The sequence below is a fragment of the Corvus moneduloides genome, chromosome 28 (genome assembly GCF_009650955.1).
Source record: "Corvus moneduloides isolate bCorMon1 chromosome 28, bCorMon1.pri, whole genome shotgun sequence".
In the NCBI taxonomy this organism is placed as follows: Eukaryota; Metazoa; Chordata; class Aves; order Passeriformes; family Corvidae; genus Corvus; species Corvus moneduloides.
Window position 1 is genome coordinate 3296377 of NC_045503.1, and position 22705 is coordinate 3319081.

The following is a 22705-nucleotide window of genomic DNA, read 5'->3' on the forward strand; positions in this document are numbered from 1 at the left end:
AAGTCCAAGTGTTTCTGGCAGGAAAAGTGAAGTTTAAAAGCCCCCCCAGAGTCCTCGGATAAATTAAAATGAGCGTGACTGGGGGTGATGAGCAACTCTGTCGCAGTGTCCGAACACCAGGGTCCCAAACCAGGGCACAGAGGGCAGGAGATCAGGGAAGGAATGAGGTTAAGTCTGAGCTGCAGCATCCAAACTGCCCAGGGCAGCTGGTGAAGGCTCTGCAGGGCTCAGCCACGATGCAGAGCCCCGGCAGGAAGAGATTCCCAGCCTAATGAAAAATATGGGAACTTGGAGAGTCTCGAAGCTTTGCCACAGGGAGAGGCTGAGCAACGCCACAGCACTGAGGGGACAAACCTTTATTTCAAACCAGAGCCCATAGAACAGGGAAGCAAAGGCCTTTCCCACTCATTTCCTGCCATCACTTCAGCTCTCTGTGACTGAGTCCTGGATGGGACTGAGGGGTTACCACAAAGTCCAAGCTGGAAGACAGGGAATGAGCCCAGCAACGGGGCTGCAGAGAGGCAACGTGGGAAGAGGATTTCCTTGGCCATCTCCGAAGGGCAGGAATCTCTGAGTGCCTGTGAACTGCTGGTGGGAGTCTCCCAGCTCCTCACACCTGGAAGAGAAGGAGGAATGGGAATCACCTCCTGCCCCCTGAGCTGACCCCGCTGCAGGTCTCTCTGAACACCCCAAATCCCAAAGGGCACGGCCTGAGCAGAGGGACAGGTGACAGGGGAGCCTCAGCCTGCTCTCTCCAATAGCTCCCTCCGCGAGCCATTTCAAACTCTGAGACATTTCCCTGGAAGCAGCTGCTTCAGTGACCTCGGAACATTCCCTGGCACTGCCCAGAGCCCCCCCAGGCAGGGGGATCCCCTCATCCTTACCCACTGTGTCACTGCACCAGCCTGTAGGTGATGTACCTGCCCGCCGTCTCACTGGGCCTGATGATCTTCACTACCTGCAAGGCAGACACAGAGCTCAGGAGGAGGAGGAGACACTTTTCCTGCTCCAAGAGCTCCAAAATGCCCTCAAGGATCATCCCCTCCCTGCCCTGCCACAGGGAGCTGCTGCATCAGCCAGCTCCTCTCACCTGGCCACGCTTTATCCCAAAGTACCGGGCCACGGGGTCCCCGGCCTGGATCCTGGGGAGCTGGTTCTCCCTGAGTTTGCTGTGCTGGGAGTCAAGGAGAAGCTCTGGACATGCCATGGGCTGTTGGCAGCTCACGAAACAGAGAAATGAACCCTGGCAGGAGGGGGTGTTTTCAGCCCAAATTTCATCACACCCAAGCAGGAAGAAGGGACAGACAAAGGCAACCAAAGGGACACTCAAAGGATACTATCGAGCCAGCAGCTCTGTCACTTCCTCCTTTGTCATGACCACGTGCTCTGGCACCAGCTGTAAACAGAGGAGAGGCTGAAATGAGGCAGCAACTGCAGACAACGTTTGGGAGGGGGAAAGGACAACTGTGTCCCTCAGCCCAGCCACAGATCCAGGAGAAGGACTCTGGGAGCAGCAGGAACGCAGCCAGCACAAGGGAGGGTCCATCCTGCCCCTGCTCACCTCATGCTCCGTGATGTTGATGAGAAGCTCCTGCTGCAGGAACTGCTCCAGGATGTACTTGGGAGCCATGTCAACCAGGGACTGGAAGGGAAAGGCCCGTCAGAGGTGGCTGGGACAGCCCTGGCTCAGAGCTGCTCCTCAGTGAGGACCTGGGGACACCATGTGCTCACACGGACACAGCCAGGCTGGGAAGGAGCACAGGGATCTTCTGGAACAGGGAAACATCCCTTTTTCCCTCCTCCACCTCCCATCTGTTCATGGGCCCTCAGCTGTGCCACTGCCACCAGGACCAGCTGCTCTGGTTAAACACACCTGGGTGCTATACAAGAGCCTGTGCTAAGGAACAGCATTCTCCAGCAAAAGCTTTTACCTGGAGGGGAATTCAGAGCTTTTATTTACCCACAGCAACGCTGAGAAACAGAGAGGAAAAACTTTCATGGCCCCTCAGGAGCCCCGGAGTGGGACGCGACCCTGTCCCCACACACCTGCTTGGCCGAGGGGGTCATTCCCTGCTGCACCACGATCAGGGCCCGGGTGATGTTCTCCTCCTGCATGCGCTGGCAGTACATCTTGATCGTTTTGATGCCCACTTTGGGCTCCTCTGGGAAAGAGCCAGACCCGGGGTCACCGAGAGCCCCCCGCGCTCTACCCCCCCTCCCCGAGGGCTCAGCCAGACCCGAGGGTCCCGAAAAATCCCCCTGTGCTCTGAACCCCTCCTTGAGGGCTCAGCCAGACCCGGGGGTCCCCAGAGCCTCCGCACGCTGTGAACCCCGCCCGGGCCGGCGCTGCTCACCGGGGAAGAACACGAACATCTGATCGGTGGGATCATCGTTGTGAGCCACCAGCACGGTCAGGTCGGTGCGACGGGGGCGGCCCTCGCTGGGCTTGTCCCCGAACTGCGCCTTGAACTCCTCCAGCGTCTGGTCCAGCTCGTCCTGGGTCACCAGGTACCCGCGGTCGTGGCAGAGCTGCGGGAGCAGCACCGGGCTCAGGAACGCGTCCTCACCGGGCACGGGCGGGCGCACCGGCCTGGGCGGCCCCCACCCCCGCCCCGCGGCCCCGCACCGCCTCCGGGGCTCCCCCCGCGCCAGGCTCGGCCCTCCCGGTGCCTCGGTTCCCCCGGACCTGCATGATGGTCTTGCGGATCTTCCACAGCCGGTACGTCTCCTCCTCGTCGTCCATGCTTCCCGCTGAGGCCCCCGCGGGCTGCCCGCGCTGCCGCCTGCCCCACGCGCACACACAGGCGGCGCCACCGCGCACACGGGGGCCTCAGCCGCGGCGCCTCCTGGGAGGTGTAGTCCGCTGCGAGCTGCCGCCGCCGCTGGCTGCGGAGGGAACGGACGTCTCTCTGCTGCCGCCGGAGTGGGTGTCTGGGTTGCTGCGGCCAGCCGGGAGGGAATCGCCGCCTGGAAACTCCTGCCCGCAGCACCTGATTCCACATCCCGCCCTTTGGTCCGTCCTTGCTCCCCGCCCTCGTGGTTTCTCCCGATAAACATCCCCGCGGCCACCCCGCCCGTCCTGCTTTTCTATTGGTCAGCTTTCCATCCATCATCCCGCCGAGGCCGCCTCTCTGCGCGCTGATTGGTCGATCAGGCGGAAAGGGGCGGGGTTTTCACGCCATGGGCTGGGCCAGCGGGGTGCGGGGCGCGCTGCGGTGCGGGCGGGCGGCGGCGCGGGCAGCGCGACCGGGACCAAGGCGGAGCGCGGTGCGGAGCATGGTGAGTGCGGGGCCGCTCGGGGACCGCGACCCGGCCCGCTCCGCTCCGGGACCGCTCCGCACAGCGGGGGCTCGGCCTGCGGCTGGCCCCGGGTCTCTCCCGCGGGGCGCCCAGGGTGGGTGGCGGGGGCTCGGGCCTGGCCTGGCCCGGCCGGGCGGGGCGGGGCGGGGGCGCGGAGAGGCTCCCCAGGGCCCCACCGGGGCCGGAGGTGGCGGGGCCGGTGCGGGGCCGGCGCGGGGCTCGCCGCTGATGTGCCCGCCTCGCAGTGTGCCCAGGCGGACGACTGGCGCTCGGCCAGGGCCATCTACGACTTTCACGCCCTCGACATCGATGGCAACGACGTGTCCCTGGAGAAGTACCGGTAGGACGGAGGGGCCGGGGGTGGCGGAACGCGGCGCCGGGCGAGGTTGAGCCGCAGTGGTTCTTGCGTAACCCGCCGGCCTCGCCCCGGTGGGTGAGGGAGAAGGGCAACTCATTCATCCCCTCTGCAGGGGCGACGTCTGTATCATCACCAACGTAGCCTCCAAATGAGGGAAAACCGCGGTAAACTACACTCAGCTTGTCGACATGCACGCCCGATACGCTGAGAGGGGTTTACGCATCCTGGGCTTTCCCTGCAACCAGTTTGGGAAGCAGGTACGTGGGGTGGTGGCGAGGGCTCCCCGGCAACGTCAGGATAGCCCGGGGACCCTCACGGTCCCGGTGTGGCCCCTCAGGAGCCCGGGGACAACGCTCAGATCAAGGCATTTGCTGAGAACTACGGGGTGAAGTTCGACATGTACAGCAAGATCGATGTCAACGGGGAGGATGCTCACCCCCTCTGGAAGTGGATGAAGGAGCAGCCCAAAGGGAGAGGCACCCTGGGCAAGTAAGTGTGGGAGGGGGAGCCCCGGGGACCCCCAGCCCTGCAGCCGGCAGGGAGGGCTTGGCTCAGGGCCTGGCTGGGCGTGAGTAGCCTGAGGGTGGGCTTTTCTGCCCGAAACTCACTCCTGTTTTTTCTCTCCTAGTGCAATAAAATGGAACTTCACCAAGGTAGGACACAGTTGCCTCCTCTGGGCTGCACCTCCCTCTGGGGAGCTGGGGGAGGAGGGAGCCTCACACTGGGCTCTGCTCTATGTCAGGGCAGGAGCATCCCGAGGGGTTCCTGTGCCTAGAGACCCTTGGGAACCCTTGCCCTGCCCCAGAGCACAGCTGAGGGGAAAGCGAGTCTGTGGGGGCTACAGCTGCCACACCCCCAACAGCTCCCTGGCAGCCCTGGACTCGCTCACCAGGGGTTGCTTCATTCCCACAGTTCCTCATTAACCGGGAAGGCCAAGTGGTGAAGAGGTACAGCCCGATGGAAGATCCCTACGTAAGTGCTGCTGCTGGGGAGGAGGGGCAGGCCGGGGATGTTCTCGGGGTACAACGCTCCCCTCTTGCCCGCAGGTGATCGAGAAGGACCTGCCTAACTACCTGTAGCTCTGCTCCGCTGTACCCCTGCCCGTCCTGACGCCACTGCCTGTGGAGCCTCCTCCAGCCCCATGACGGGCTGCCTCCAATCCAGCTCCTGGTGGGGCAGCCCTGACCCACAGCGTGCATCTGCTGGACGGAGGCTCTGGAGGCCGCGGCTGCTGCGGGCAGGAGCAGCTGGAGCCCCCTCACAGTAACAAGGAGTCCCCTTGCAATAAAGACGATAGGAAGGAGCTGCTGTGTCGCTTTTGGGATGGAGCAGGGAGGGGTGGGGGCTGCTGCGCTGCTCCTGCTGAGAACCTGGAGTTTGCTCGGAAGTCAAGACCTTACGCAACCCTTGAGCCAAGCAGGGATAATCCTCAGTGCTGAGGAGGAAGTGCAAATCCAGCATGATCCGTGCTCCCAAGGGGCTCCCTGGGAAAAGGCAGGGGAGGGTGTTTGTACCCTTCTGGGATCCCTCCTTCCCCTTCTGGGATCCCTCCTGTCCCCAGGAATGCTCCGGGCAGGGCAGCAGAGGGGATGGGTCCAGCAGTGGTGCAAGCCCTGGCCAGGAAAAATTCCTGCAAAACAGAACCCAGGCATGTTGGGACACGGCAAAATATCCCCTGCAGCCAGGGATGTGTCTGACCACAGCGAGCAGGATCACCCTCCTCCTCCTCGGGGCAGCGTCCTGGTGATTGTGAAGGCAGAGCCGTGCCCAGCCAAGCCCCTGGGGGCTGATGTCCCATCCTGGGCAGGGACAGCTCAGGTTCTGCCATGCAGGAATGCTGCTGCACCTCTTCCCAGGGCCTGGGAAGTGCTGGGTCTCCCCTTCACATCTGCAGCCCCCTCAGGGAGTCTGTCCTCAGGAAGAATCCCGGGATCTTTGCTGGGGTCCCCCAAGTCTGACACCCCTGCTGAGCCTCCAGCCTGGCACATCAGGGATGCCGGGAGGATCCCGCTCTCGTTTAGGGATCCCTCAGTGGGTGTCACCCCATCCCACCTCCCATGGGGTAACAAGGCCAGCAGTGCCTGGATGAGATGTCCCGGAGCTGTGGCAGCTCCTGCTGGGGGAACATGCTGGAACAGAGGCTCTTTTATCTGTGTTTTTCCAGCCAAGCCACGAGGGAGCTGCCTCATCCAAGGTCGGTGCCCAGGCTGGATCCAGCCGGGATCCTCCTCTGCACGAGCCATGGCTTCTCCCAGGGAGAGGGGGAGGCTTGGGACAACAGCCCTCAATGCCACTGAGTTGGTGACACAGGAGATACAAAGTCCAGCTGCCAGCAGGATGCTGGCCCAGGGATTCCTGGTCCAAGTCCTAGCTGGGCTCCTGGGGCAGGCTGGACAGACCAACAGAGAGAGACAGAGCTGGGAGTTACAGAAATCTCACATGTGGCTTCTGTTCCATTTTTACTGAGCAGAATGAAAAATTATCCTTCTGAGGCAAGTAGAAAATTCAGGAATTATTAGTCCAAGGCACATAGTCTAAAAAAAATCTCTTTACATATGTACAACTTAATTATAAATATACATAGAAACAAAAGGCAAACGACAAGCGGATTAAAAAGTGCCAACACAAAGGTGTCAGGGAAGAAAACAGGGACTCATTAAAAATACAATCAGTAGGACAACTGCAGAATAATTTAGTTAAAAGTTAACATTACATATTATTAACCCTGACAAAACATGGGATTGGGGCAGGGAAGGGATTCCTTGAAGGTGCTCTCTGTCTTTCCAGAGGCCAGGGAGGAAGGATTGCATATATTTTAAAGTTAAGGTCAAAGCCACCAGGTAAGGCTCCGGTGACAGCAGAGGGTGCCCAGCAGGGAATTCCCCCTCGCTATTCCTGAGTTTAAACCTCTTTGAGCTGGGTTTTCCCGGCGTCCTTTACCCTCATTGCTGAGAATTCAGCCCCAAGCGAGCAGTGCTTTAAATAGGGGAGGGTGTGGAGAGGGGGGAGCCTGGCTCTGCCTGAGCCCGAGGGAGGCTGCTGGGGTCGAGAGGAGCAGAGCTGGAGGAGAGCAGGAGCCCCCGGGGCAGCAGCAAGGCTTTGGGAGGAGGCACAGGGAGCTCCCCCATCTTTGGTGATCACTTTGAGGTAAAGAGTTGAAATGTGCCCCCCGACCACAGGGATTGAGCCGGGCCTGGTGCTCAGAGGCCGGTGCCAGCTGGGGAGAGGGGGTAAGGACAGGCCCCCAAAACGAAATTCAGGGACCAGAGTAGCCTCAAACTGAGCCCACTTGTGTGGCACCAGGGCAGGTCTGTGACCTCGGTGTGTCAGGGGTCAGCTCCTGCCCACTAAACAGGGCACTGGGCCAGTTCCTGAGCCCTGGGGGGACATGGTGGAGACAGTGTCTGCCCGGAGGAGGTGACAGCACCAGGCACTGTGAAGCTCTGGCCCCCTCAAGACTGACCTGTCAGGGCACAGGGGACCTCCTTCCCCAGGGGCTCTCCGAGGAAGGGCCAGGTCAGGCAGGGTTGGTCCCAGGCCTTTCCCTGAAATGATCCCGGTGCCACTTTTAGGAAAGGCCTGGATGCCCTCTGTCCTAGGGAGGAGGCAGCAGGGGGTGGGGCAGTGCTTTGCAAAGCAGCCTTTGTTCTTTGGTATCCAAGGGTACAGCAGGAGCAGCCAAACTGCAAATCCCGGGTGGTGACAGTGACACTGCATACCCTGAGCAGTGACAATGACACTGCACACCCACGCTGGGCTGCCCTGACCCAAAGCCAGACCCCTGGACCGGGGTCCATGGCCCAGCCAAGGACAGTGGCAGGACCAGTGGGATGTCCAGGTGAAGGGACAACATGTGACAGCAGGAAACTGGCCAAAGCACGTCTGGTCACAGCGACCCAGTGAGGTTAAAGTGCAGGACAGGGGACACGTGTCCCTTCTGCTCTGGGGAATCCTGCTGGTCCTGGCGTGGCTGAGCTCTGACAGACTCCAGCTCTGTCACCGTGAGGGTGCAGCCAGCTCTGGCCACTCCCACGGAGCTCAGGCAGCCCAAGGTTGCTTCCCGGGAAGGGCAGCACAGGCAGTTTTGTCTCTCTCACTGCACCTGCTCAGCCCTGCCAGAGAACTCCTGAGCTCAGCATCTCCCAGCTCCTCTGGGACATTCCCTTTCCCTTCATCCCAGCCTGCCAGCACAGCCTCAGGGTCCACAGCAGGGCTGGGGCAGCCCAAGCTGGGGGCTGGGCTCTCACCCTTCCCTAACTGACCAGCATGTGGTCAGCAGGTCATTCTGGAGCCTGGCCGTGGCCCTGCTGGGCTGGAGGGCTGGAGAAGGTTCGGACACTCAGTAGTCTGCAGGGGGTGGGCAGAGGAGGGGTCTCCCCTCAATCCCACTTGGGCACTGACCTGTGAGCAGGACTTGACCCAGCAGAGCCCCTTGGCCCAGCGGGACCCACTCAGCTCCCCTCGGGGCACGTTCCACACAAACCTGTACATGCCTGACTGAATATTATATATAAATAAAATTCACTTTAAGGAACTACAGGCTTTTTCTTCCCTCAAAACCAGAGCAGGGTCAGTCCAAACCAGTAGAAAAGTCAGGGCTCCTCAGCTCTCACCTCTGCACCAGAGGACACAGATCCACGGCAGCATTCCCAGCTGGCACTCAAGTCCGGGAAGGGCCCACTGAACTGGATCACGCTCTGGCGCTCCGGGGGGAGCAGGTTCTCCTGGGAGGGCCCGTTGAACGTCCTCAGCATGTCCTCCAGGATCTCTCTAAAATTGATATTCCCGTCTTGCTGGAGAAAATCCTCCTGTGGCTGCTGCAGGGGGGCTGGGGGAGGCAGGGCAGGGGGCTCGGGCAGCGAGGGGCCGGGGGCTGCGCTGCCCTCCAGGCCAGGAGCGTGGCCAAAGCCAAAGGACAATCTGTGCTGCTGCTGCTGGGGCTGCAGGGTGGGATCCGAGGAGAAGCAGAGTGCTCTGGTCTCCGGGTTCAACATCACATCAGGAATGCTGTTGCTGGGAGGGCTGTAGGTCAAGTCCAAGATCTCGTTCTGGCACAGGGAGTGCCGGGGCAGGGGCAGCCCAGGCCCTGGCAGGATGTGCAGTGGCAGGGAGAAGGGTGAGCTCTGCTCCTGGGCCTGGAGCAGCCGGCTGTGCTTCCTCTTCACATTTTCGTCCATCTGCTTCAGCTCCTCCCGCACCCTGTGGACGCAGCTCTCGGGGATCTTTATCCCTGGGGGAGGAACACACATCAGTTCCCTGTAGCAGGACCTTTCACCGCGATACAGCAAAACTATCTCCCTGTCACATGTGGCTAAGTCAGACTGGAATGATTTGTCATGTGATGAATTATCTCAGTTGAAAACCCCCTTAGCCAGCAATAAGCCTTTTATCTTGGTGTGAGAAAGGAAAATTAGTGACTGCAGAACACAAGCATTTTTACAACTATAAAAGACCACTATGATTTTCATGAAATCAGAAATCTCTTATACACTGAGTGTGTGAAGAGTTCTCCTCAATGACCAAGACATTGGCATCGAGTTACTTCCCCAGAGGATTGAGAGAAATTAAGGAGATTCTCTGCACACTGCTATCATTCATTGGTAAGTGACACTGACTCCTAATTTACACTATTTCTTCGCTAGCTGTAACATAGGTACCTTTATCTTTACTAGTAGTGTTTCCTCTGCTTATCCTGTGTAGTAAGTAAATCTGTTTAAGTCTTATGTCTGTTCTCCTTGGCCTATTCAAATAAATAATTAATGGCCTGATTGGTCATTATTAAGAACGTGTGAGTGAGAGCGGGTTTTGGGGTGCTGGCCGCCTCAATAAAGCTGCTGGCTACTGCCAGAAGCCTGTCAAAGGCAGGGACTTGTCTAAGCTCTCCCCTCTCCATTCATAACATCCCCACAGCACTCTGGAGGGGGGGCACTGTGGGGACAGAGGGAAGGGCAGCAGCACTGGGGGTGTTCAGGAGGATGATGGGCCTGGCTCACCCCCTCTGCCCCACCACAAGCTCTCCTCCTTCCCACGGGGTCACCTCAGCAGTGGGTGCTTCCAGGCTGGAACACATCCCTTTCAGGAAGGGAATCTTGATGCTGGGCAGCTGGACCCCTTTCTCCTGCCCCCCTTTCCCTTCCCAGCACTTCACCCACCGACTTGTTTCTTCTTCTCCTTGGTTTTAAGGCGGACAATCTGCAGGTAGCTGCTGCTGGTGATGTCTGCCATGACGCCGGCGATCCTGCTCCACACGCGCAGCAGGGCCCCGCACAGCATGTAATAGTGCCTCAGGCGCATGCCCTGGAAGCATTCCTTCCCCTCCTGGATCAGCTTGCAGCTCTTGTTCCTGTGGGGACCATGGGAGAAAACCTTGGCAATTAGCACAGGTTCCTGGAGCTGTGTAGGATCCACTTCCCCACAGCCTCCCCCACTGTCACAGGCAGGGATCCCTGGGGTCTGGGCTGTGCCTGGGGAGGGAGGATGTGGCTTAATGGCTTTAAGCTGAAAGAGGGGAGATTTAAATTGGATATTGGGAAGGAATTCCTCCCTGTGAAGGTGGGGAGGGCCTGGCACAGGTTGTCCAGAGAAGCTGTGACTGCCTCATCCCTGGAAGTGTTCAACACCAGGCTGAATGGAGCAACCTGGCCTAATGGAAGGTGTCCCTGCACATCCCTGCCACGGAGCTGGATGGGCTTCATCTAGGGTCCCTTCCAACCCAAACCATCCCGGGATTGTGTGGCAGGCTGGGGCTGCAGCTGCCTTACCACACGGCGTGGTTACAGTTCTTCAAGGAGAAGTGGTAGCTGCTCTCCCAGTGCTCCTTGGCTTCCTCGGGCAGCACCTGCAGCACAACACTCAACATTAGGAATTTTCCACTGTCCAGGATGCAGAAAATGTGAAATCCAGGGGTGGGAGTCAGGACACCTGGTGCTACCACCATCCCTGCCCATCTACAGCAGAGCCATGAGGAGCTGTGACAGGGTGACAGTGAATGCCCTTCCAACCTCCCCCAGCCCCCATACTGGGGGGTGCAGGTCCCACCTACCTGCCGGTATTTCTTCTGCAGACTGTCCAGGCTCTCAGGCTGGCTTTGCTTCCCAATATTTGGCTTGTAGAGGATGAAGTTCTTCCCACGGCTCTGCTCTGCCAGCAGACAGGTGTATTTGCTGCCTCGCACCTGAGGGGTACAGCTGATGGTCACAGGCACAGCCTCCCTCCCCAGATTTCTCTAAACTAACCCCTTCCTTCAAGGATGGAGGTCCTTGGAGGCATTTCACTCGTACAACCATGGCAGATTTCCTGCTGGAATCACCCCTGAGCTGAGGTGCTACCCTGGCAGAGCCCAGAGACGTACCTTGTAGGAGAGGTAGAATCCATCAAAGGCTCCTGTCAGTTTGAGCGACTTCTCATAGGCTTCCTCCCACTTTAAGCCTCTGTCAACGCTGATCTGAACAGGGACACACAGAGGGATTTGTAACTCCAGGGGCAGGATGAGTGCCTCGGTGTCTGCCTCACAAATTCCCCCTCAGCACAGCCTAGAACCAGGCAGAGACAGGTGCCCACCTTGTAGAACACGACCTGCCCGTCCTGCGGGTGCCCTGGGGTCAGGAAAACCTCCTTGCTCTCCTCGTAGATCTCATCCACTCCTGGGGCTAAATCTGTGGAAGGAGAAAAGTCTGTTGTAAGGAACATCCTCCCAAAAACACCTCCTTGGGTCTCAGGATCTGTGCTGGGTGGGGACACTGCACTGGGAGGAACAGGAACCCCAGGGGTGCAGGAGGCAGAGCTGTGGCCACCCCTCCTTCTCCATACCAAGGATGCCCATGTCGTATTTGCCCTCCTTCTTGTCCTTCTCAATCAGGTAGTCAAAAGTGTCGGAAAAATACTGGAAGAGCATGTTCTGCTTGTCCACCTCCAGGCCCAGGATGCGGTTCAGGAATTTGGTGATGGAGCAGTCTGCAAGAGCACAGTGGGTCAGGGAACATGGCACAGCTGGACATGGAACCCACCAGCCCCCTCCCAAAGAGCCCCACAAGCAGCCCCACCATGTCCCTTCTGACAGCAGCCCAGTCCAAGGGCTGTTCCTGTGGGGCCACGGGATCTGCAGCACAGGCTGTTCCCACAGCACCTTCCCCTCAAGGCAAACATCCTGCCCAGGCACCCAGCAAACTCCGTGAGGTTGGGTGAGCCAGGACACCCCTGTCTCTTCCATCTGTCCCCTGCCTGGGGCAGGAGCAGCTCCACACGTACCCTTCTCCACAGAGACTGTGCCGTACTTCATCTGGCTGCAGCAGATCCCCACCGAGATGAGCCCTTGCTTCATTTCTGGAATGGCAGAAGACATCTTTTGCATTTTGGGGCTAAGCATCCCATCAGCATTACTGCAGGACTGCTTCCCCTCCAAGAACTCAGCTCCTCCCCATGCCTGGCAGGGTGACCTGGCAGCGTAAGCCAGTGGCACTTTCCCCTCTCTGTTTTCTCCCTCTGACCTCCTGCTCGGTTCTTCCAGCATCCCAAACCTGAGACCAACCCACCCAGCAGAAACCCTGGAGCTGGTAATGTTCTTACCACGGAAAAAGGCATCCTCCCCTCTCTCATAGCTCCTGGGCACAGGAACCCTGTTCTCCGTGTGGCTGAGGATCGTGGACAGGACCCTGTCCAGGGCTTTGGCCCCGTACTGCGGGAGGAGACCAGAGTCACACACGGGAGGAACTGACACGGACAGCTGAGCTGGGGGCTGAGGGTGTCACACACTGCTGAGGGTGACAGTGATGAAGGTGACATGCTGCTGAGGGTGTCACACACACAGCTGAAGGTGTCACACACTGCTGAGGGTGACAGTGATGAAGGTGACATGCTGCTGAGTGTGTCACACACAGCTGAAGGTGTCACACACTGCTGAGGGTGACAGTGATGAAGGTGACATGCTGCTGAGGGTGTCACACACTGCTGAGGGTGACACTGATGAAGGTGACATGCTGCTGAGGGTGTCACACACACAGCTGAGGGTGTCGCACACTGCTGAGCACTACAGAGAACGCTGTCAGCCCAGGAACACAGACAAGGCAAGAGGGAAGCTGCATGGGTGCCCCCCATGTCCCCAGGGGAACGGAGTACAGGCCCCTCCCTGGGGGCAGGGGACCGAATGCCCTTCCCAGCTTCCCCTTCCCAGCTCCCGGTGGGAGCAGAGTCCTCAGTCTGACCATGACTCCGAGCTCGCAGGAGCTGGGAGCTAAAGCTGGGAGGCAGGAGCTGGGTGCTAGGCTGGGCCCTGCCTGCAGATGCCAGCAATGATCCTCCTGGCTCTGCCTCTGCCTCTGGCTCCAGCTCCTTCTCCCAGTTCCTCCAACCCCCTCTCAGCTGCGCTGCGCTGCACCGGCCCAGTCCTGTCACCTTGTTCTCGAAGTTGTACTTGCTGAGGTCCCGGGACTCGGTGGCCCGTCGGTCCCCGTGAGTTAAGGCACCCTGGGAAGGCAGATGAAGCAAAAGGTTCTTACTCTGAGCTGTTGCAAAACACCAGGGAAGGATGGCCAAAAGCATGTCCGGGAATGTGCCATGGGGAGGCAGTGTTCCTCTGGAATACTGAAACTTCACCACAGGATTTGGGGATTTATCAGAAGCGAAGAAAATGAAACAGAGGCAAACTAATTATTCCATTAATTATTTCATCAGCTTTTTGGGAATAATATGGGTGTATGCTCCAGTAATAGTGGGGAATTCCAGCATCTTGAAGTGGGTTCTTGCTTCCCTGAAATTCCTCCCAACGCCTTGGTTACGTATTCTTCCTCATTTCCTTTCCCAAATCCCAGGATGCTGAAAGCCTTCTGCATTCCACAACTGCAGTGCCTCAGCCAGGGGTGACACAACCCTCCCAGTTACAGTGGCCATGCTGGTGGGAGCTCTGACCCAGAATCTCCTCAGAGGGAATCAGAGCCCTGTTGGGATCACAGCTGATCTTTGCTGTGGGCACTCACCAGGCTCTCCAGGCGTTTTGCCACGATGGATGCAAACCTCCTCTCCCCCGCCAGCTCTGAGATGAGGAACACGTACTCGGGAGCAGAGACCTGGTTGGATCGGTGCGTTCGGCCTACGGGAACACGGGAACAGGGATGGAACAGGAGGTTGGGATGGCCTGTCTGGAATGGGAATGTAACCAGAAAAGCCACATAATGCCCATCTTGCTCACCCTGGGGAGTCCATCCTCTGCCCCAGAGCTCAGGGCTATAAACCCAGCTCTGCCAAGTCTCAGCAGCACCAGCGACTGTGTCTCTGCTCTCTTCCCCACAAAGTCATCTCCTAAAGGCACCTTGGGTTGCCACCACACCAGACCCTCCCAGGGCCCATCCCACAGCCTGGCCCATGCTCAGGGGAGGTGACAGTGCCCAGGGATACCCAGCCCTCACCGAACTGCTGGATGGCCCGGTCTGCGCTCCAGGGCAGCTCCAGGGTCATGTGCACCCGGCGCTTCTGGTTCTTCACCCGTCTGTCAGCTTGGAGGGAGATCCCTGAGCTGGAAGCCTCCGAGATTATCGCTACAAGCTACGGGAGAGCCGAGTGAGAAGAGAGTGAGGTTCCTGGACATGTGTTAAACAGCTTCAAGAAACAGCCCCAGACACTGCAGCAGCCCCAGCCCACAAAGGGACCTGGGAAGCTTTGTCACCTTCCAGCAGGTCAAACCCACAGAGAGCTGCTGGCCTGAGGCTGGCAGGGCACAGGGCAGCACAGACACCCTCCCTTCCCTCCCCCTCTCAGCACACTCAGTCCCATGCAGGTTTTTGGAGCTCGACCCCAGCTCACCTTTTCCCCCTGCATGAAACGCTCCTTCTCCTTCAGGTTGACGTGGTCTATGGAGAGCCCTTGCTCGGCGCGGGACTCGAACACGACGGAGCCGTCGGGCCTGCGAACCACCCGTCCCTTCCGGCCCGTCATCTGCACACAGGAGAGGGGCTGCTACAGGCTGGGGACCCACATGGCCCAGCAAGGCTATCCAGTCAATTCTCAACAGTTTTTTCACATTGCCAGGGAGAGGAAACCCTCTGCCAGCAGGAACCTGCTTTTTTTTTACTAGAAGAAATTTTTCCCTGTGTGGGCCCAGGTTGCCCCATCCCTGGAAGTGTCCAAGGCCAGGTTGGACGGGGCTTGGAGCAACCTGGGAGAGTGGAAGGTGTCCCTGCCCAGGGCAGAGGGGTGGAACAAGATAATCTTTAAGGTCCCTTCCCACCCAAACCACTCCATGATTCTGTGATTTTTCACTGGCCCCTTTCCCTTTCACCCAGTGCCACCAAGATACACCGACTGTGGGAAGTACCTCGGCCACGTTCTCCGGGCCCCCAAAGTAATCAATCAGTTCATCCAAGGTGTTGAGAGGTAGCTCTTTGCCCAGTGCTTTCACTTTTGCTAGGAGGTCCTGCTTCATCTTTTCGACCTTTAGCTCCCTCAGGCCGTGCAGCTCTTTCTGGGAAGGCAGCATATGGAAACTACCTGCGATGTAAAAGGCAAAGGTTTAGAGTAACCTGGACACTGGACATCAGAGAGGGGGAAAAAGTTGTCCCAGAGGGTTTTTGGGGGCACTGTTGCTGGACAAAAGCACTATGACCTGCAGTAAACGCTGAGCATGGAGTGAATTCCCTCTGGGCTTTCCCTTTCTGCTGGGGGAAGGAGCACACACAGGGCAGATCCCTCCTGCTCGCCGATCACAGTGGGTGAATGTGGATCCACCTCACAAGCCAGAGTGTGACCACCAGGACAAAATCCAGCCAAGATCACAGGGCTGTCCCAAGCCTGAAGTGGTCCCTGCAGGACCCAGTCCCCCCTCCCCAGCTGTCCCCGTGTCACTGCCCCACTCACCCCTGTCCTCGCCAGTGCAGCCGCCGAACGTGTGATCCACGAAGATGACGTCGTCTGTCTCTAACAGGGACTCCGGGGAGGAGGTGAGGTCGCTGTCCAGCCCCATGTCGGAGTCGGTGCTGCTGTCATCGCTGATCTTGATGACCACCCCTTGGTCACACGGGCCCCGCAGAGCCTTGGGGCAGCGGCCCCTCGGCCGTCCTGCACCAGAGAGCGAGCGGGGTCACGGCACCGGCTCCGGCGGGATACCAGTGCAGGACAGAGAGGGCCAGCTCAGAGAGAGGAGGAGAAGGAATCCCAAAAGAGCTGAGCCTGCCCCAAACGACAGTCTGACCTCAGAAAGACAGAGCCTCTAGGGTGGGGGTGGCAGTTAGGGAGGGAGGGAGAGCGGGAAAGAGAAAGGAAGAGAGAGAAAGGAAGAACAAGGCACTCCTGAGCAGGGCTGAAGTTGGTTGCACACGTCAGGATGGGCGCATGGCTGGCTCTAAGCAGTGCCAGCTCCTCCGGGAAGGAATCCCATGGGATTGCCTCCAGAGGAGTGTGCAGGACACAGGAAGGTACCGGTGTTTTGGGACACTGCTCGCAGGCACACCACGACGTGCCCCCGCTGCATGAGAGGGTTCACGGATCAGCTCACACAGGCTGCACCACAACCTGCCAGTGCTGCTTCCACATCCCACTGGAGGAGAAATCCCCAAACTCTTCTTACCCGCAGCCACAACAAATAATTTGGCAGGGAAGTTATTTTTTTTTCCTCAGGGCACCTGCCATGCTCTGAGTAAGGGGTTGTGGAGGTTGCTGGAGACACCAGCCAGGCCTTGTGCCATCTGCCCCCAGTGTGGGTCGAGGGGAAGGGGGGTGCAGGGCAAGGGCAGTGGGGCAGAGGGAGGAAAAGGGGGGATGACCCAGAGCTGCTGTCCTCTGGATGAGGGAGCAATGGGAGATGTGCAGGAGGGCAAACCAAAACCGGGGAGAGCAGCAAAAAGCATGAAGTGGGGAGAAGGGCAAAAGGCAGAGAAGCTGAGTGGCTGTGGGGGGAGCAGCAGGGCAGGAGGCAGGGGCTGGGCTGGGCTGGGAGTGAGGGAGCTCTTACGTTTTCTTTTAATGCCAGTTCCTTTTTCTCTCTTTCTTTTGGTTGAAGGAAAGTGCTTCTGAATTAGTGATAGAAAGACGCCTCTGAAAGTAAGATGCAAAATTTATTCCAGCTACCAGCAACACGTGCTGGTTATCACGTACCAAGGTGTGTTTGGGATAGCCCCACCGTGCATGGAAGAGAGGTCAATCCACCCCATCCGTGGCCACCAGCTTGGGCTCAGCCAGCCCTTGGTACAAGGTGGCTCCTGGAGCTGCAGGACCTTTATATCGCAACCAAGAGGGAGTTTTGAATGGGAAACACTGCATTGGGAAGCTGTTACACCAAAAATCCAGTAAGTCCCAGTGTCCCAGCCCCTCTCCATGCCCTGAGAGCACAGACCACTGTCAGGCCATCCAACAAACATGCTCCACCAAAGTCCTCCAACTCCCTGGCCGTGGGCCTGCTTCCCACAAAACCAGGGGACAGAACACGGATCTGTAGTGGTTCCAAGTGAATGGAAGGAAAAAAAAGTCAGAAAAGGTGAAAACCAAAGGTTTCCGTGCGCTGTTCTGCAAATCAAAGAGCAAATGTTTAAATGCTGACTGTGTGGATGAACCCCCAGGGCAATGGGGTGGTGCTGACTGAGCTCTGCTTAAAAAAAAAAACCAAGAAAAAACCCCAAAACCAAATGTTGCAAGCAACAGGTGAGAGGATGGACATGATGACTCCTCCGGGAGAGAAAAGGGAGACTTGGGAACTGGGGAGGGAGCTCCAGGACCCTTGGTGTGAGGGGCTGAAGGGGACAGCGACCACACTGCTCCCCAGAAGGACGGAGCTCTGTGACCGCAGTTATGTGACACCAGGAATGACCCCTTGTCCTCTGTCCCCCCCCATTGGGAGTGACCCAATGACCACTCACTCCAGAGCCTCCCGGCTGTGAAATTCCACTCATTTCCCGTACTTGCCCTCCCCATCTCCCTGAAAACAGAGCCCTGGGCTGGAATTCACTCACAGGACCATGTTTATTTTTAACCCCATTTCTTGGCATCTTTAAACTGCTCCTTCCCAGCACACTCCCCTCCAGAAATCCCCTGAAGTGCTGGAACACCAGGACACACATTTGGAGGCTGAGCAGATGCCAGGAGACAGGGAACACAGAGCTCCTGCCCCTGGGAGCAGGGACAGTCACACAGAGTGGGACCCCTGACAGACCTCTCCTCCTGCACTGCTCAGCCAGGGACCACGCTGTCCCCTGGACTTGAGTTCTGTGACAAGGAAACCAATCCACAGGGCCAAATCACCCAAGGAGCTGCCAGACCCGCCCTGTGAGCTGTCACCAAACTGCATTTGGTTTTCAGGAATGGGCTGGAGGCAGAGGAGTGACACAGATCAACCCAAACCCCCACCAAAGCGGGAGGAAAGCTTGGCCTAACCTGGCCTCCTGCTGCCTCGGGCATCTCTCACTGCTCCCACCTGCAGCAAAAGTCACTTAGAAGAAAACAGCTCTGCAAAACAGAGGAAACCCAACCCACGTCCCACGTTTCTGTCCCCTGTCATGCAGGAACAGCCACATTCAGGGACAGGCTGGGGTTTTGGAAGCTGCAGGAAGGAGAGGGAGCAGAGCCTCACTCTCTGCTGAACAGGCAGCACAAGTCCTGCTGCTGGCTCACTCCTGACACAGGCAGCTCTCCTGTTAGCTGGGAACAGCAGCCACACAGCCAGGACACTGATCCTGCCTCGTACATGACTTAAAAGCCAACTCTGGTGGATCTAAACTCCTCAGAACACTCCTCCCTCCCCCTGCTGCACTGATGCCACCCCACAGCATCATCCCAGCCTCTGCCACCACAGGAAATTATCGTGCTCATTTCTTCTATGTCAAAAGCCTGTTTTCCAGAGCCAGATCACACAAACTACCTCTGAGCTACAGTTCTGGCTCTCCTTCTGCCAATTCTTTTATGCGTGTAGACAGTAGGATCAGGCTCTTCCTGTAAGTCCACGGGAGACTTCAAAATCCAGGATGTAGCTCATGCAGTCCCCCTGAGGATACAGTGCCTCAGGAACCCACCTGAGCATCCCCTCCATGGTACAGGGGGAGGTGACATCAAACTAATTTTTACACCTGGCCAGTGCTCCGTGTCCCAGGGCAGAGCTTTCCTCCTGCCCCTCCGGCCTCCCACACACCCCACAAAGGAAAACAAGGATTTTTAACTCACTCTGCAGCAGAGACAAAGCAGTTGAGGTGCCCATCGTTCTCGTCCAGGACCTCCCTGGTGCGAGCCTCCCCCGTGGACTGCAGGCCGATGACGATGCACTGCAGGGACACGAGGGATGGCACAGTGAGGTGTCAGGGCACTGCCACAGGCTCGAGGCATTTCCCAGGCCCAGGTACCTCCCCTTGGCCCCTGTCCCAGGTAAATCCGTGCCAGGCCCGTAGCAGGGCTCCTGAGGAAGAACCATCTCTCAAATCTTTCAGCATCCAACACCCCCCTGTGCTGACCCCACAGAGGGGCACTCTGAGCACAGAACCTCACTGACTGTGCTAGGAAGTTTCTTCCTAAAATTTCCAAGGTGCACCCAGATGGAAGAAAGGACAGAGCTGTACTTGAGGTGGAGGGTTTGGTACCTCTTCTAGAACCGTACAGTCACAGACCAGTTTGGGTTGGGAGGACCTTAAAGTTCATCTTGTTTCAAATCCCTGCAACAGGCAGGGACACTTTCCACTAGACCAGGTTGCTCCAAGCCCCATCCAACATGGCCTTGAACACTTCCAGCTTGAACATGACCCAGAACCCCCTCCCAGCCCAGCCTGCCCACACAAACAGCAGACAACACCTGAGGAGATGAGACCACCTGAACTCCCCAGCATCATTCACCAGGAATATTCTCAGAAACCCAGACACTGCACTTCACTCTGGAGAGAAATTCAGTCTTAAAGTGGTTTGGACTGGCTGCCAAGCCGAGCAATAATTAACTCCCTTTGGTTGCAGACTACACAAAACCCCAGGTCAGGCTGGTGGGTGCTGCTCCCGTACCTTGTCCCTGGCCAGCTCCTCCTGGGCCAGCTCCACGAGCCGCCGCACCTTGGCGGCGATGCAGAGGTACTTGAAGAAGCGCTGGTGAGCCGACCAGAACTGACCCCACAGCGATTTCCGAGACTCCAGCCCGATCCAGTCGGCTGCCTGCTGGAACACCATCAAGGCCTCTGCCCACTGCAGATAATACCAAGAAGAATGAGTTAATAGAATTTCCATTGTCATTCCTGCCATGCAGGAGGTGATCAGAACAGTCTGAGGGTTGATAATCTGATTTAGAATCAGTGTGCACTGAGCTGGATGAACACTGGTCATCCTCTCCATCAGCACGACGCAGCTCTGGTTTGCAAATGTAGAACTTTCAAAAAGAAGCAAAAACGTCTAAGTTTTTTTACTACATCAGCTGAGCATTGTGTACCTCTTTTCCTTCTTACGTTTGAGGTCATGGCCACATTTTGGGGCCCCACACCCTCCCACATACCAGCAGCAGTGCCCAAAGCATGGTCAGACCTCAGCCTCTCACTACAAGAGGCCCAGCTCACCAGCTTGGCTGCCTTGTCGTAGACAGCCTTGTACTGCTCGTCCAGAGGGATCTCCTCGATCCTGAAGGTCACTCCAGTGAAGCTGAGCTGCCGAGCAATGTACATCCCACTGACCTTCATGTCCATGGCCACAATCTCCATCGCGCCGACTCCCCTGGGAGAGGACAACAGTTGTGGGACCCAGCTTGGAGTCGCAGCTGTGAAACCCAGTCAGGAACCCCAGCTTTGAACCCCAGCTATGAACCCCAGCTATGGGACCCTCCCTCTGCCCCGGGGCAGCATCAGGCAGGTGCCTTTCCAGAACCAGCCCCTCCCCTGGCTCACGCTGCCCACACCATCCTCGGGCACTGCACCATTTCCCACACAAGGCCCCCACCTGCCCAGGGCTGGACAGGACTCACCTCTTCTCAATCGCGTGCAGGAACTCGTCAAAGGCTCGGAACGGGGTTCCCTCCCCCCAGATCCCCAGGCGGCTCATGTAAATCATGTTTTTTGGCTCTGAGGCACCTGTTGGGACAGAAGATACTGTCAGCAAACCCACAGCAGCTGGGAATAGTTGTGACTCAAGTGAAGAGAACTCTGAAGCGGTTGTAATTTGCATTGTGCCTTTAGAAACCTTTCCAAACATTGCCCTCCCTACATACAGCGGGTAAACATCACCAAGCAGCTGGAACAGCCAGGAACAACATAAACAGGAGAGAAATTAATCTGACCTTGCCAAAAAGTTGCAAGTAACATCAGTGATGGGGCACACTGAGCTCCTCTCTAGCCCTGCAGCACCACTGGCCTCTCCTTACAGGATCTCACACACACTCACACCTCAGGGTGCCCCTTCAGGTCAGAGGGGACCTCTGCCGCTCTCACGCCCACCCCGTGGGCAGAACAGCTCACCTGTGGCACTGGCATAGACAACCCTTGCTCGAGGCAGCTTGTTCTGCAGGTCCAGCACTGCTTTGCCCATTTTGGTAGAGCTGGCGTTTTTGGCTTTGTGGCATTCGTCAAACACAATCTGGAGGGCAGTGTCAGTTAAGGAGAAAGGATCTAGTTTCACCCTGAGGATGGGAGCAGACAGAAAATACAGCCCAGTCTCCTCCAACCAACTGAACAACCTATCCCAGTATCAACAGGACTGACTCATGGCCCACACATGGAATCTGCTGGGTTTGCCCAGCCCTGTGCTCTTCAGACCCAAAGCCATCCACCCCTCCCTCTCCCTTCACCTCCAAGGTGTGTCTTGTCTTGTGATACTTCGGGAGAGGAATGCTGAAAAGGTTAATCCCAGCTGCTTCTTCCCCTCCTCCCCTTAACTGCATCCTGGGAGGAGGAGGAGGAGGAGATCAGAGTGTGGGGGATTCGTGTCTCCTGAAGGCACTGGGCTGCTCCCACAGCTGCTCCCCATGACTTCACATGGCCCCAAGCTCTTTGTTCCCTGCTGAAGCACAATCACAAGCAGCAGTTCCTCTCTCTCTCCAGTTTTTGGCTGTTGGTTTTTTTTTTTAAGGATACAACTCCCTCAAAGTTTTCCCTGCACCACTCCAAAATCTGTTTCAAGCGCGTCCTGTGCTGTCCCCCCGCCTGGCTTTCGCCGATCAGCGCCGAGTAGGTGGCAAAGAGGACTCCTTCTGAGGTAGCTGTGTCACCATATTTAATCTGCAGGCCGAAGAGCAGGAGCACACACACACTGTGATTGCTATCCCCAGCATGTCACACCCACCCCTGCCCACATTCCGTGCCGCCGAGTGCCGGACACACATTCCCGCTCTGAGAACAAATCCCAGTCTGAGCTCAGAACAGGCAAAAAGCTGTTGGTAGCTGATGTCTTCAGCATTTGTGTTTGGCACAGAGACACAGTGATGACAGGGACTGTAAATGCCTGGAGAAGTGCCACAGCCAATGTGTCAGCACATCTGGATGCATGCAGTGAACTGCGTGGACCGCGCGGGGACATCGATTTTCTGGCAATAAAGAGTGCTTCCTTTTTTTTAAGCAACAGTTTAGAGTCTTTCATTGCTTTGACCCTTCCTGTCTGTTTTAATTCCTTCTAGAAAATCATTTTCTCTGTGACTAAGTGAGATTGTTGTCTGTCTCACTGCAATGGATCCTACATGTAACGAAATAGAAGGTAGGGGGAAAACCCTGGTCCCGAGATGAAGAAAGTTCCATTCAAAGTCTTTTGGGGCTGAAAACAAAATCCCTTTCAATCTCTTAGTGGAGCACACTCAGAGGTGTCAAACACCTGTGGTTTCTATGGAGTTTGTAAGAGCTGGTTATTTAATACTATTAAAACCAGAGGAGAGGATTTAAGTGAACTGGGAGACACTGGACAGAGACTCAACCACAGGCCACGACAGACACCAGTCTGTGCATTTCTGTGCTCACTGCAGCTCTGAGAAGTGATTCCATGAACCAGCACTGGGAAAGGCTGGCTCAGGAGAGCAGAGCACATCTCACAGAGCTGTTCTCTCCACAGGATTCCTCAGGAATGGTGAGGAAGGTTCCAGCTCTGCTGTACTTGCACTTGTCTGCAGACACTTCCCACTCCCAGCAGGGA

General features: G+C 57.3%; 3 protein-coding genes and 1 long non-coding RNA gene across 9 annotated transcripts in view; 2 read left to right on the forward strand and 2 right to left on the reverse strand.

Moving 5' to 3' along the window:
- Nucleotides 1-339: 339 nt before the first annotated feature.
- POLR2E (RNA polymerase II subunit E) lies at nt 340-2795 on the reverse strand. Of its 2 annotated transcripts, none has more exons than XM_032092706.1 (8): nt 2687-2795; nt 2355-2529; nt 2047-2162; nt 1562-1642; nt 1338-1396; nt 1091-1169; nt 885-958; nt 340-616 (listed from the first exon to the last, which is right to left on the reverse strand). In XM_032092706.1, exons 1-7 carry the CDS (start codon nt 2741-2743, stop codon nt 893-895), a joined length of 633 nt encoding a protein of 210 aa, XP_031948597.1. In that variant the 5' UTR covers nt 2744-2795; the 3' UTR covers nt 340-616; nt 885-892. The 2 variants fall into 2 exon arrangements, with proteins under 2 accessions (XP_031948597.1, XP_031948598.1); XM_032092707.1 differs by lacking the exon at nt 340-616 and adding an exon at nt 751-799.
- A 370-nt stretch (nt 2796-3165) lies between these two features.
- Nucleotides 3166-4961, forward strand: GPX4 (glutathione peroxidase 4). The gene is made up of 7 exons (XM_032092709.1): nt 3166-3279; nt 3546-3640; nt 3771-3915; nt 3996-4147; nt 4287-4311; nt 4571-4630; nt 4705-4961. Exons 1-7 carry the CDS (start codon nt 3181-3183, stop codon nt 4735-4737), a joined length of 609 nt encoding a protein of 202 aa, XP_031948600.1. The 5' UTR covers nt 3166-3180; the 3' UTR covers nt 4738-4961.
- A 1121-nt stretch (nt 4962-6082) lies between these two features.
- The window catches only part of SBNO2 (strawberry notch homolog 2), a 50635-nt gene continuing 34012 nt past the window's right edge, over nt 6083-22705 (reverse strand). For all 5 annotated transcript variants that reach the window (XM_032092670.1, XM_032092667.1, XM_032092668.1 and 2 more), the window contains 22 exons: nt 21661-21804; nt 21046-21163; nt 20556-20661; nt 20155-20308; nt 19613-19789; nt 18794-18891; nt 16596-16678; nt 15503-15703; nt 14964-15136; nt 14453-14584; nt 14059-14194; nt 13630-13742; nt 13049-13120; nt 12224-12332; nt 11906-11980; nt 11468-11611; nt 11219-11313; nt 11010-11102; nt 10701-10832; nt 10420-10496; nt 9811-10001; nt 6083-8888 (listed from right to left, as the gene is read on the reverse strand). In XM_032092670.1, the coding sequence (XP_031948561.1) occupies nt 8251-8888; nt 9811-10001; nt 10420-10496; nt 10701-10832; nt 11010-11102; nt 11219-11313; nt 11468-11611; nt 11906-11980; nt 12224-12332; nt 13049-13120; nt 13630-13742; nt 14059-14194; nt 14453-14584; nt 14964-15136; nt 15503-15703; nt 16596-16678; nt 18794-18891; nt 19613-19789; nt 20155-20308; nt 20556-20661; nt 21046-21163; nt 21661-21804 (3261 nt within the window). In that variant the 3' untranslated portion in view covers nt 6083-8250. The remainder of the gene's footprint in view (nt 8889-9810; nt 10002-10419; nt 10497-10700; nt 10833-11009; nt 11103-11218; nt 11314-11467; nt 11612-11905; nt 11981-12223; nt 12333-13048; nt 13121-13629; nt 13743-14058; nt 14195-14452; nt 14585-14963; nt 15137-15502; nt 15704-16595; nt 16679-18793; nt 18892-19612; nt 19790-20154; nt 20309-20555; nt 20662-21045; nt 21164-21660; nt 21805-22705) is intronic.
- Nucleotides 12332-13377, forward strand: LOC116435969. Its single transcript, XR_004236906.1, has 2 exons — nt 12332-12432; nt 12626-13377. It is a non-coding gene; the product is annotated as an uncharacterized LOC116435969 (long non-coding RNA).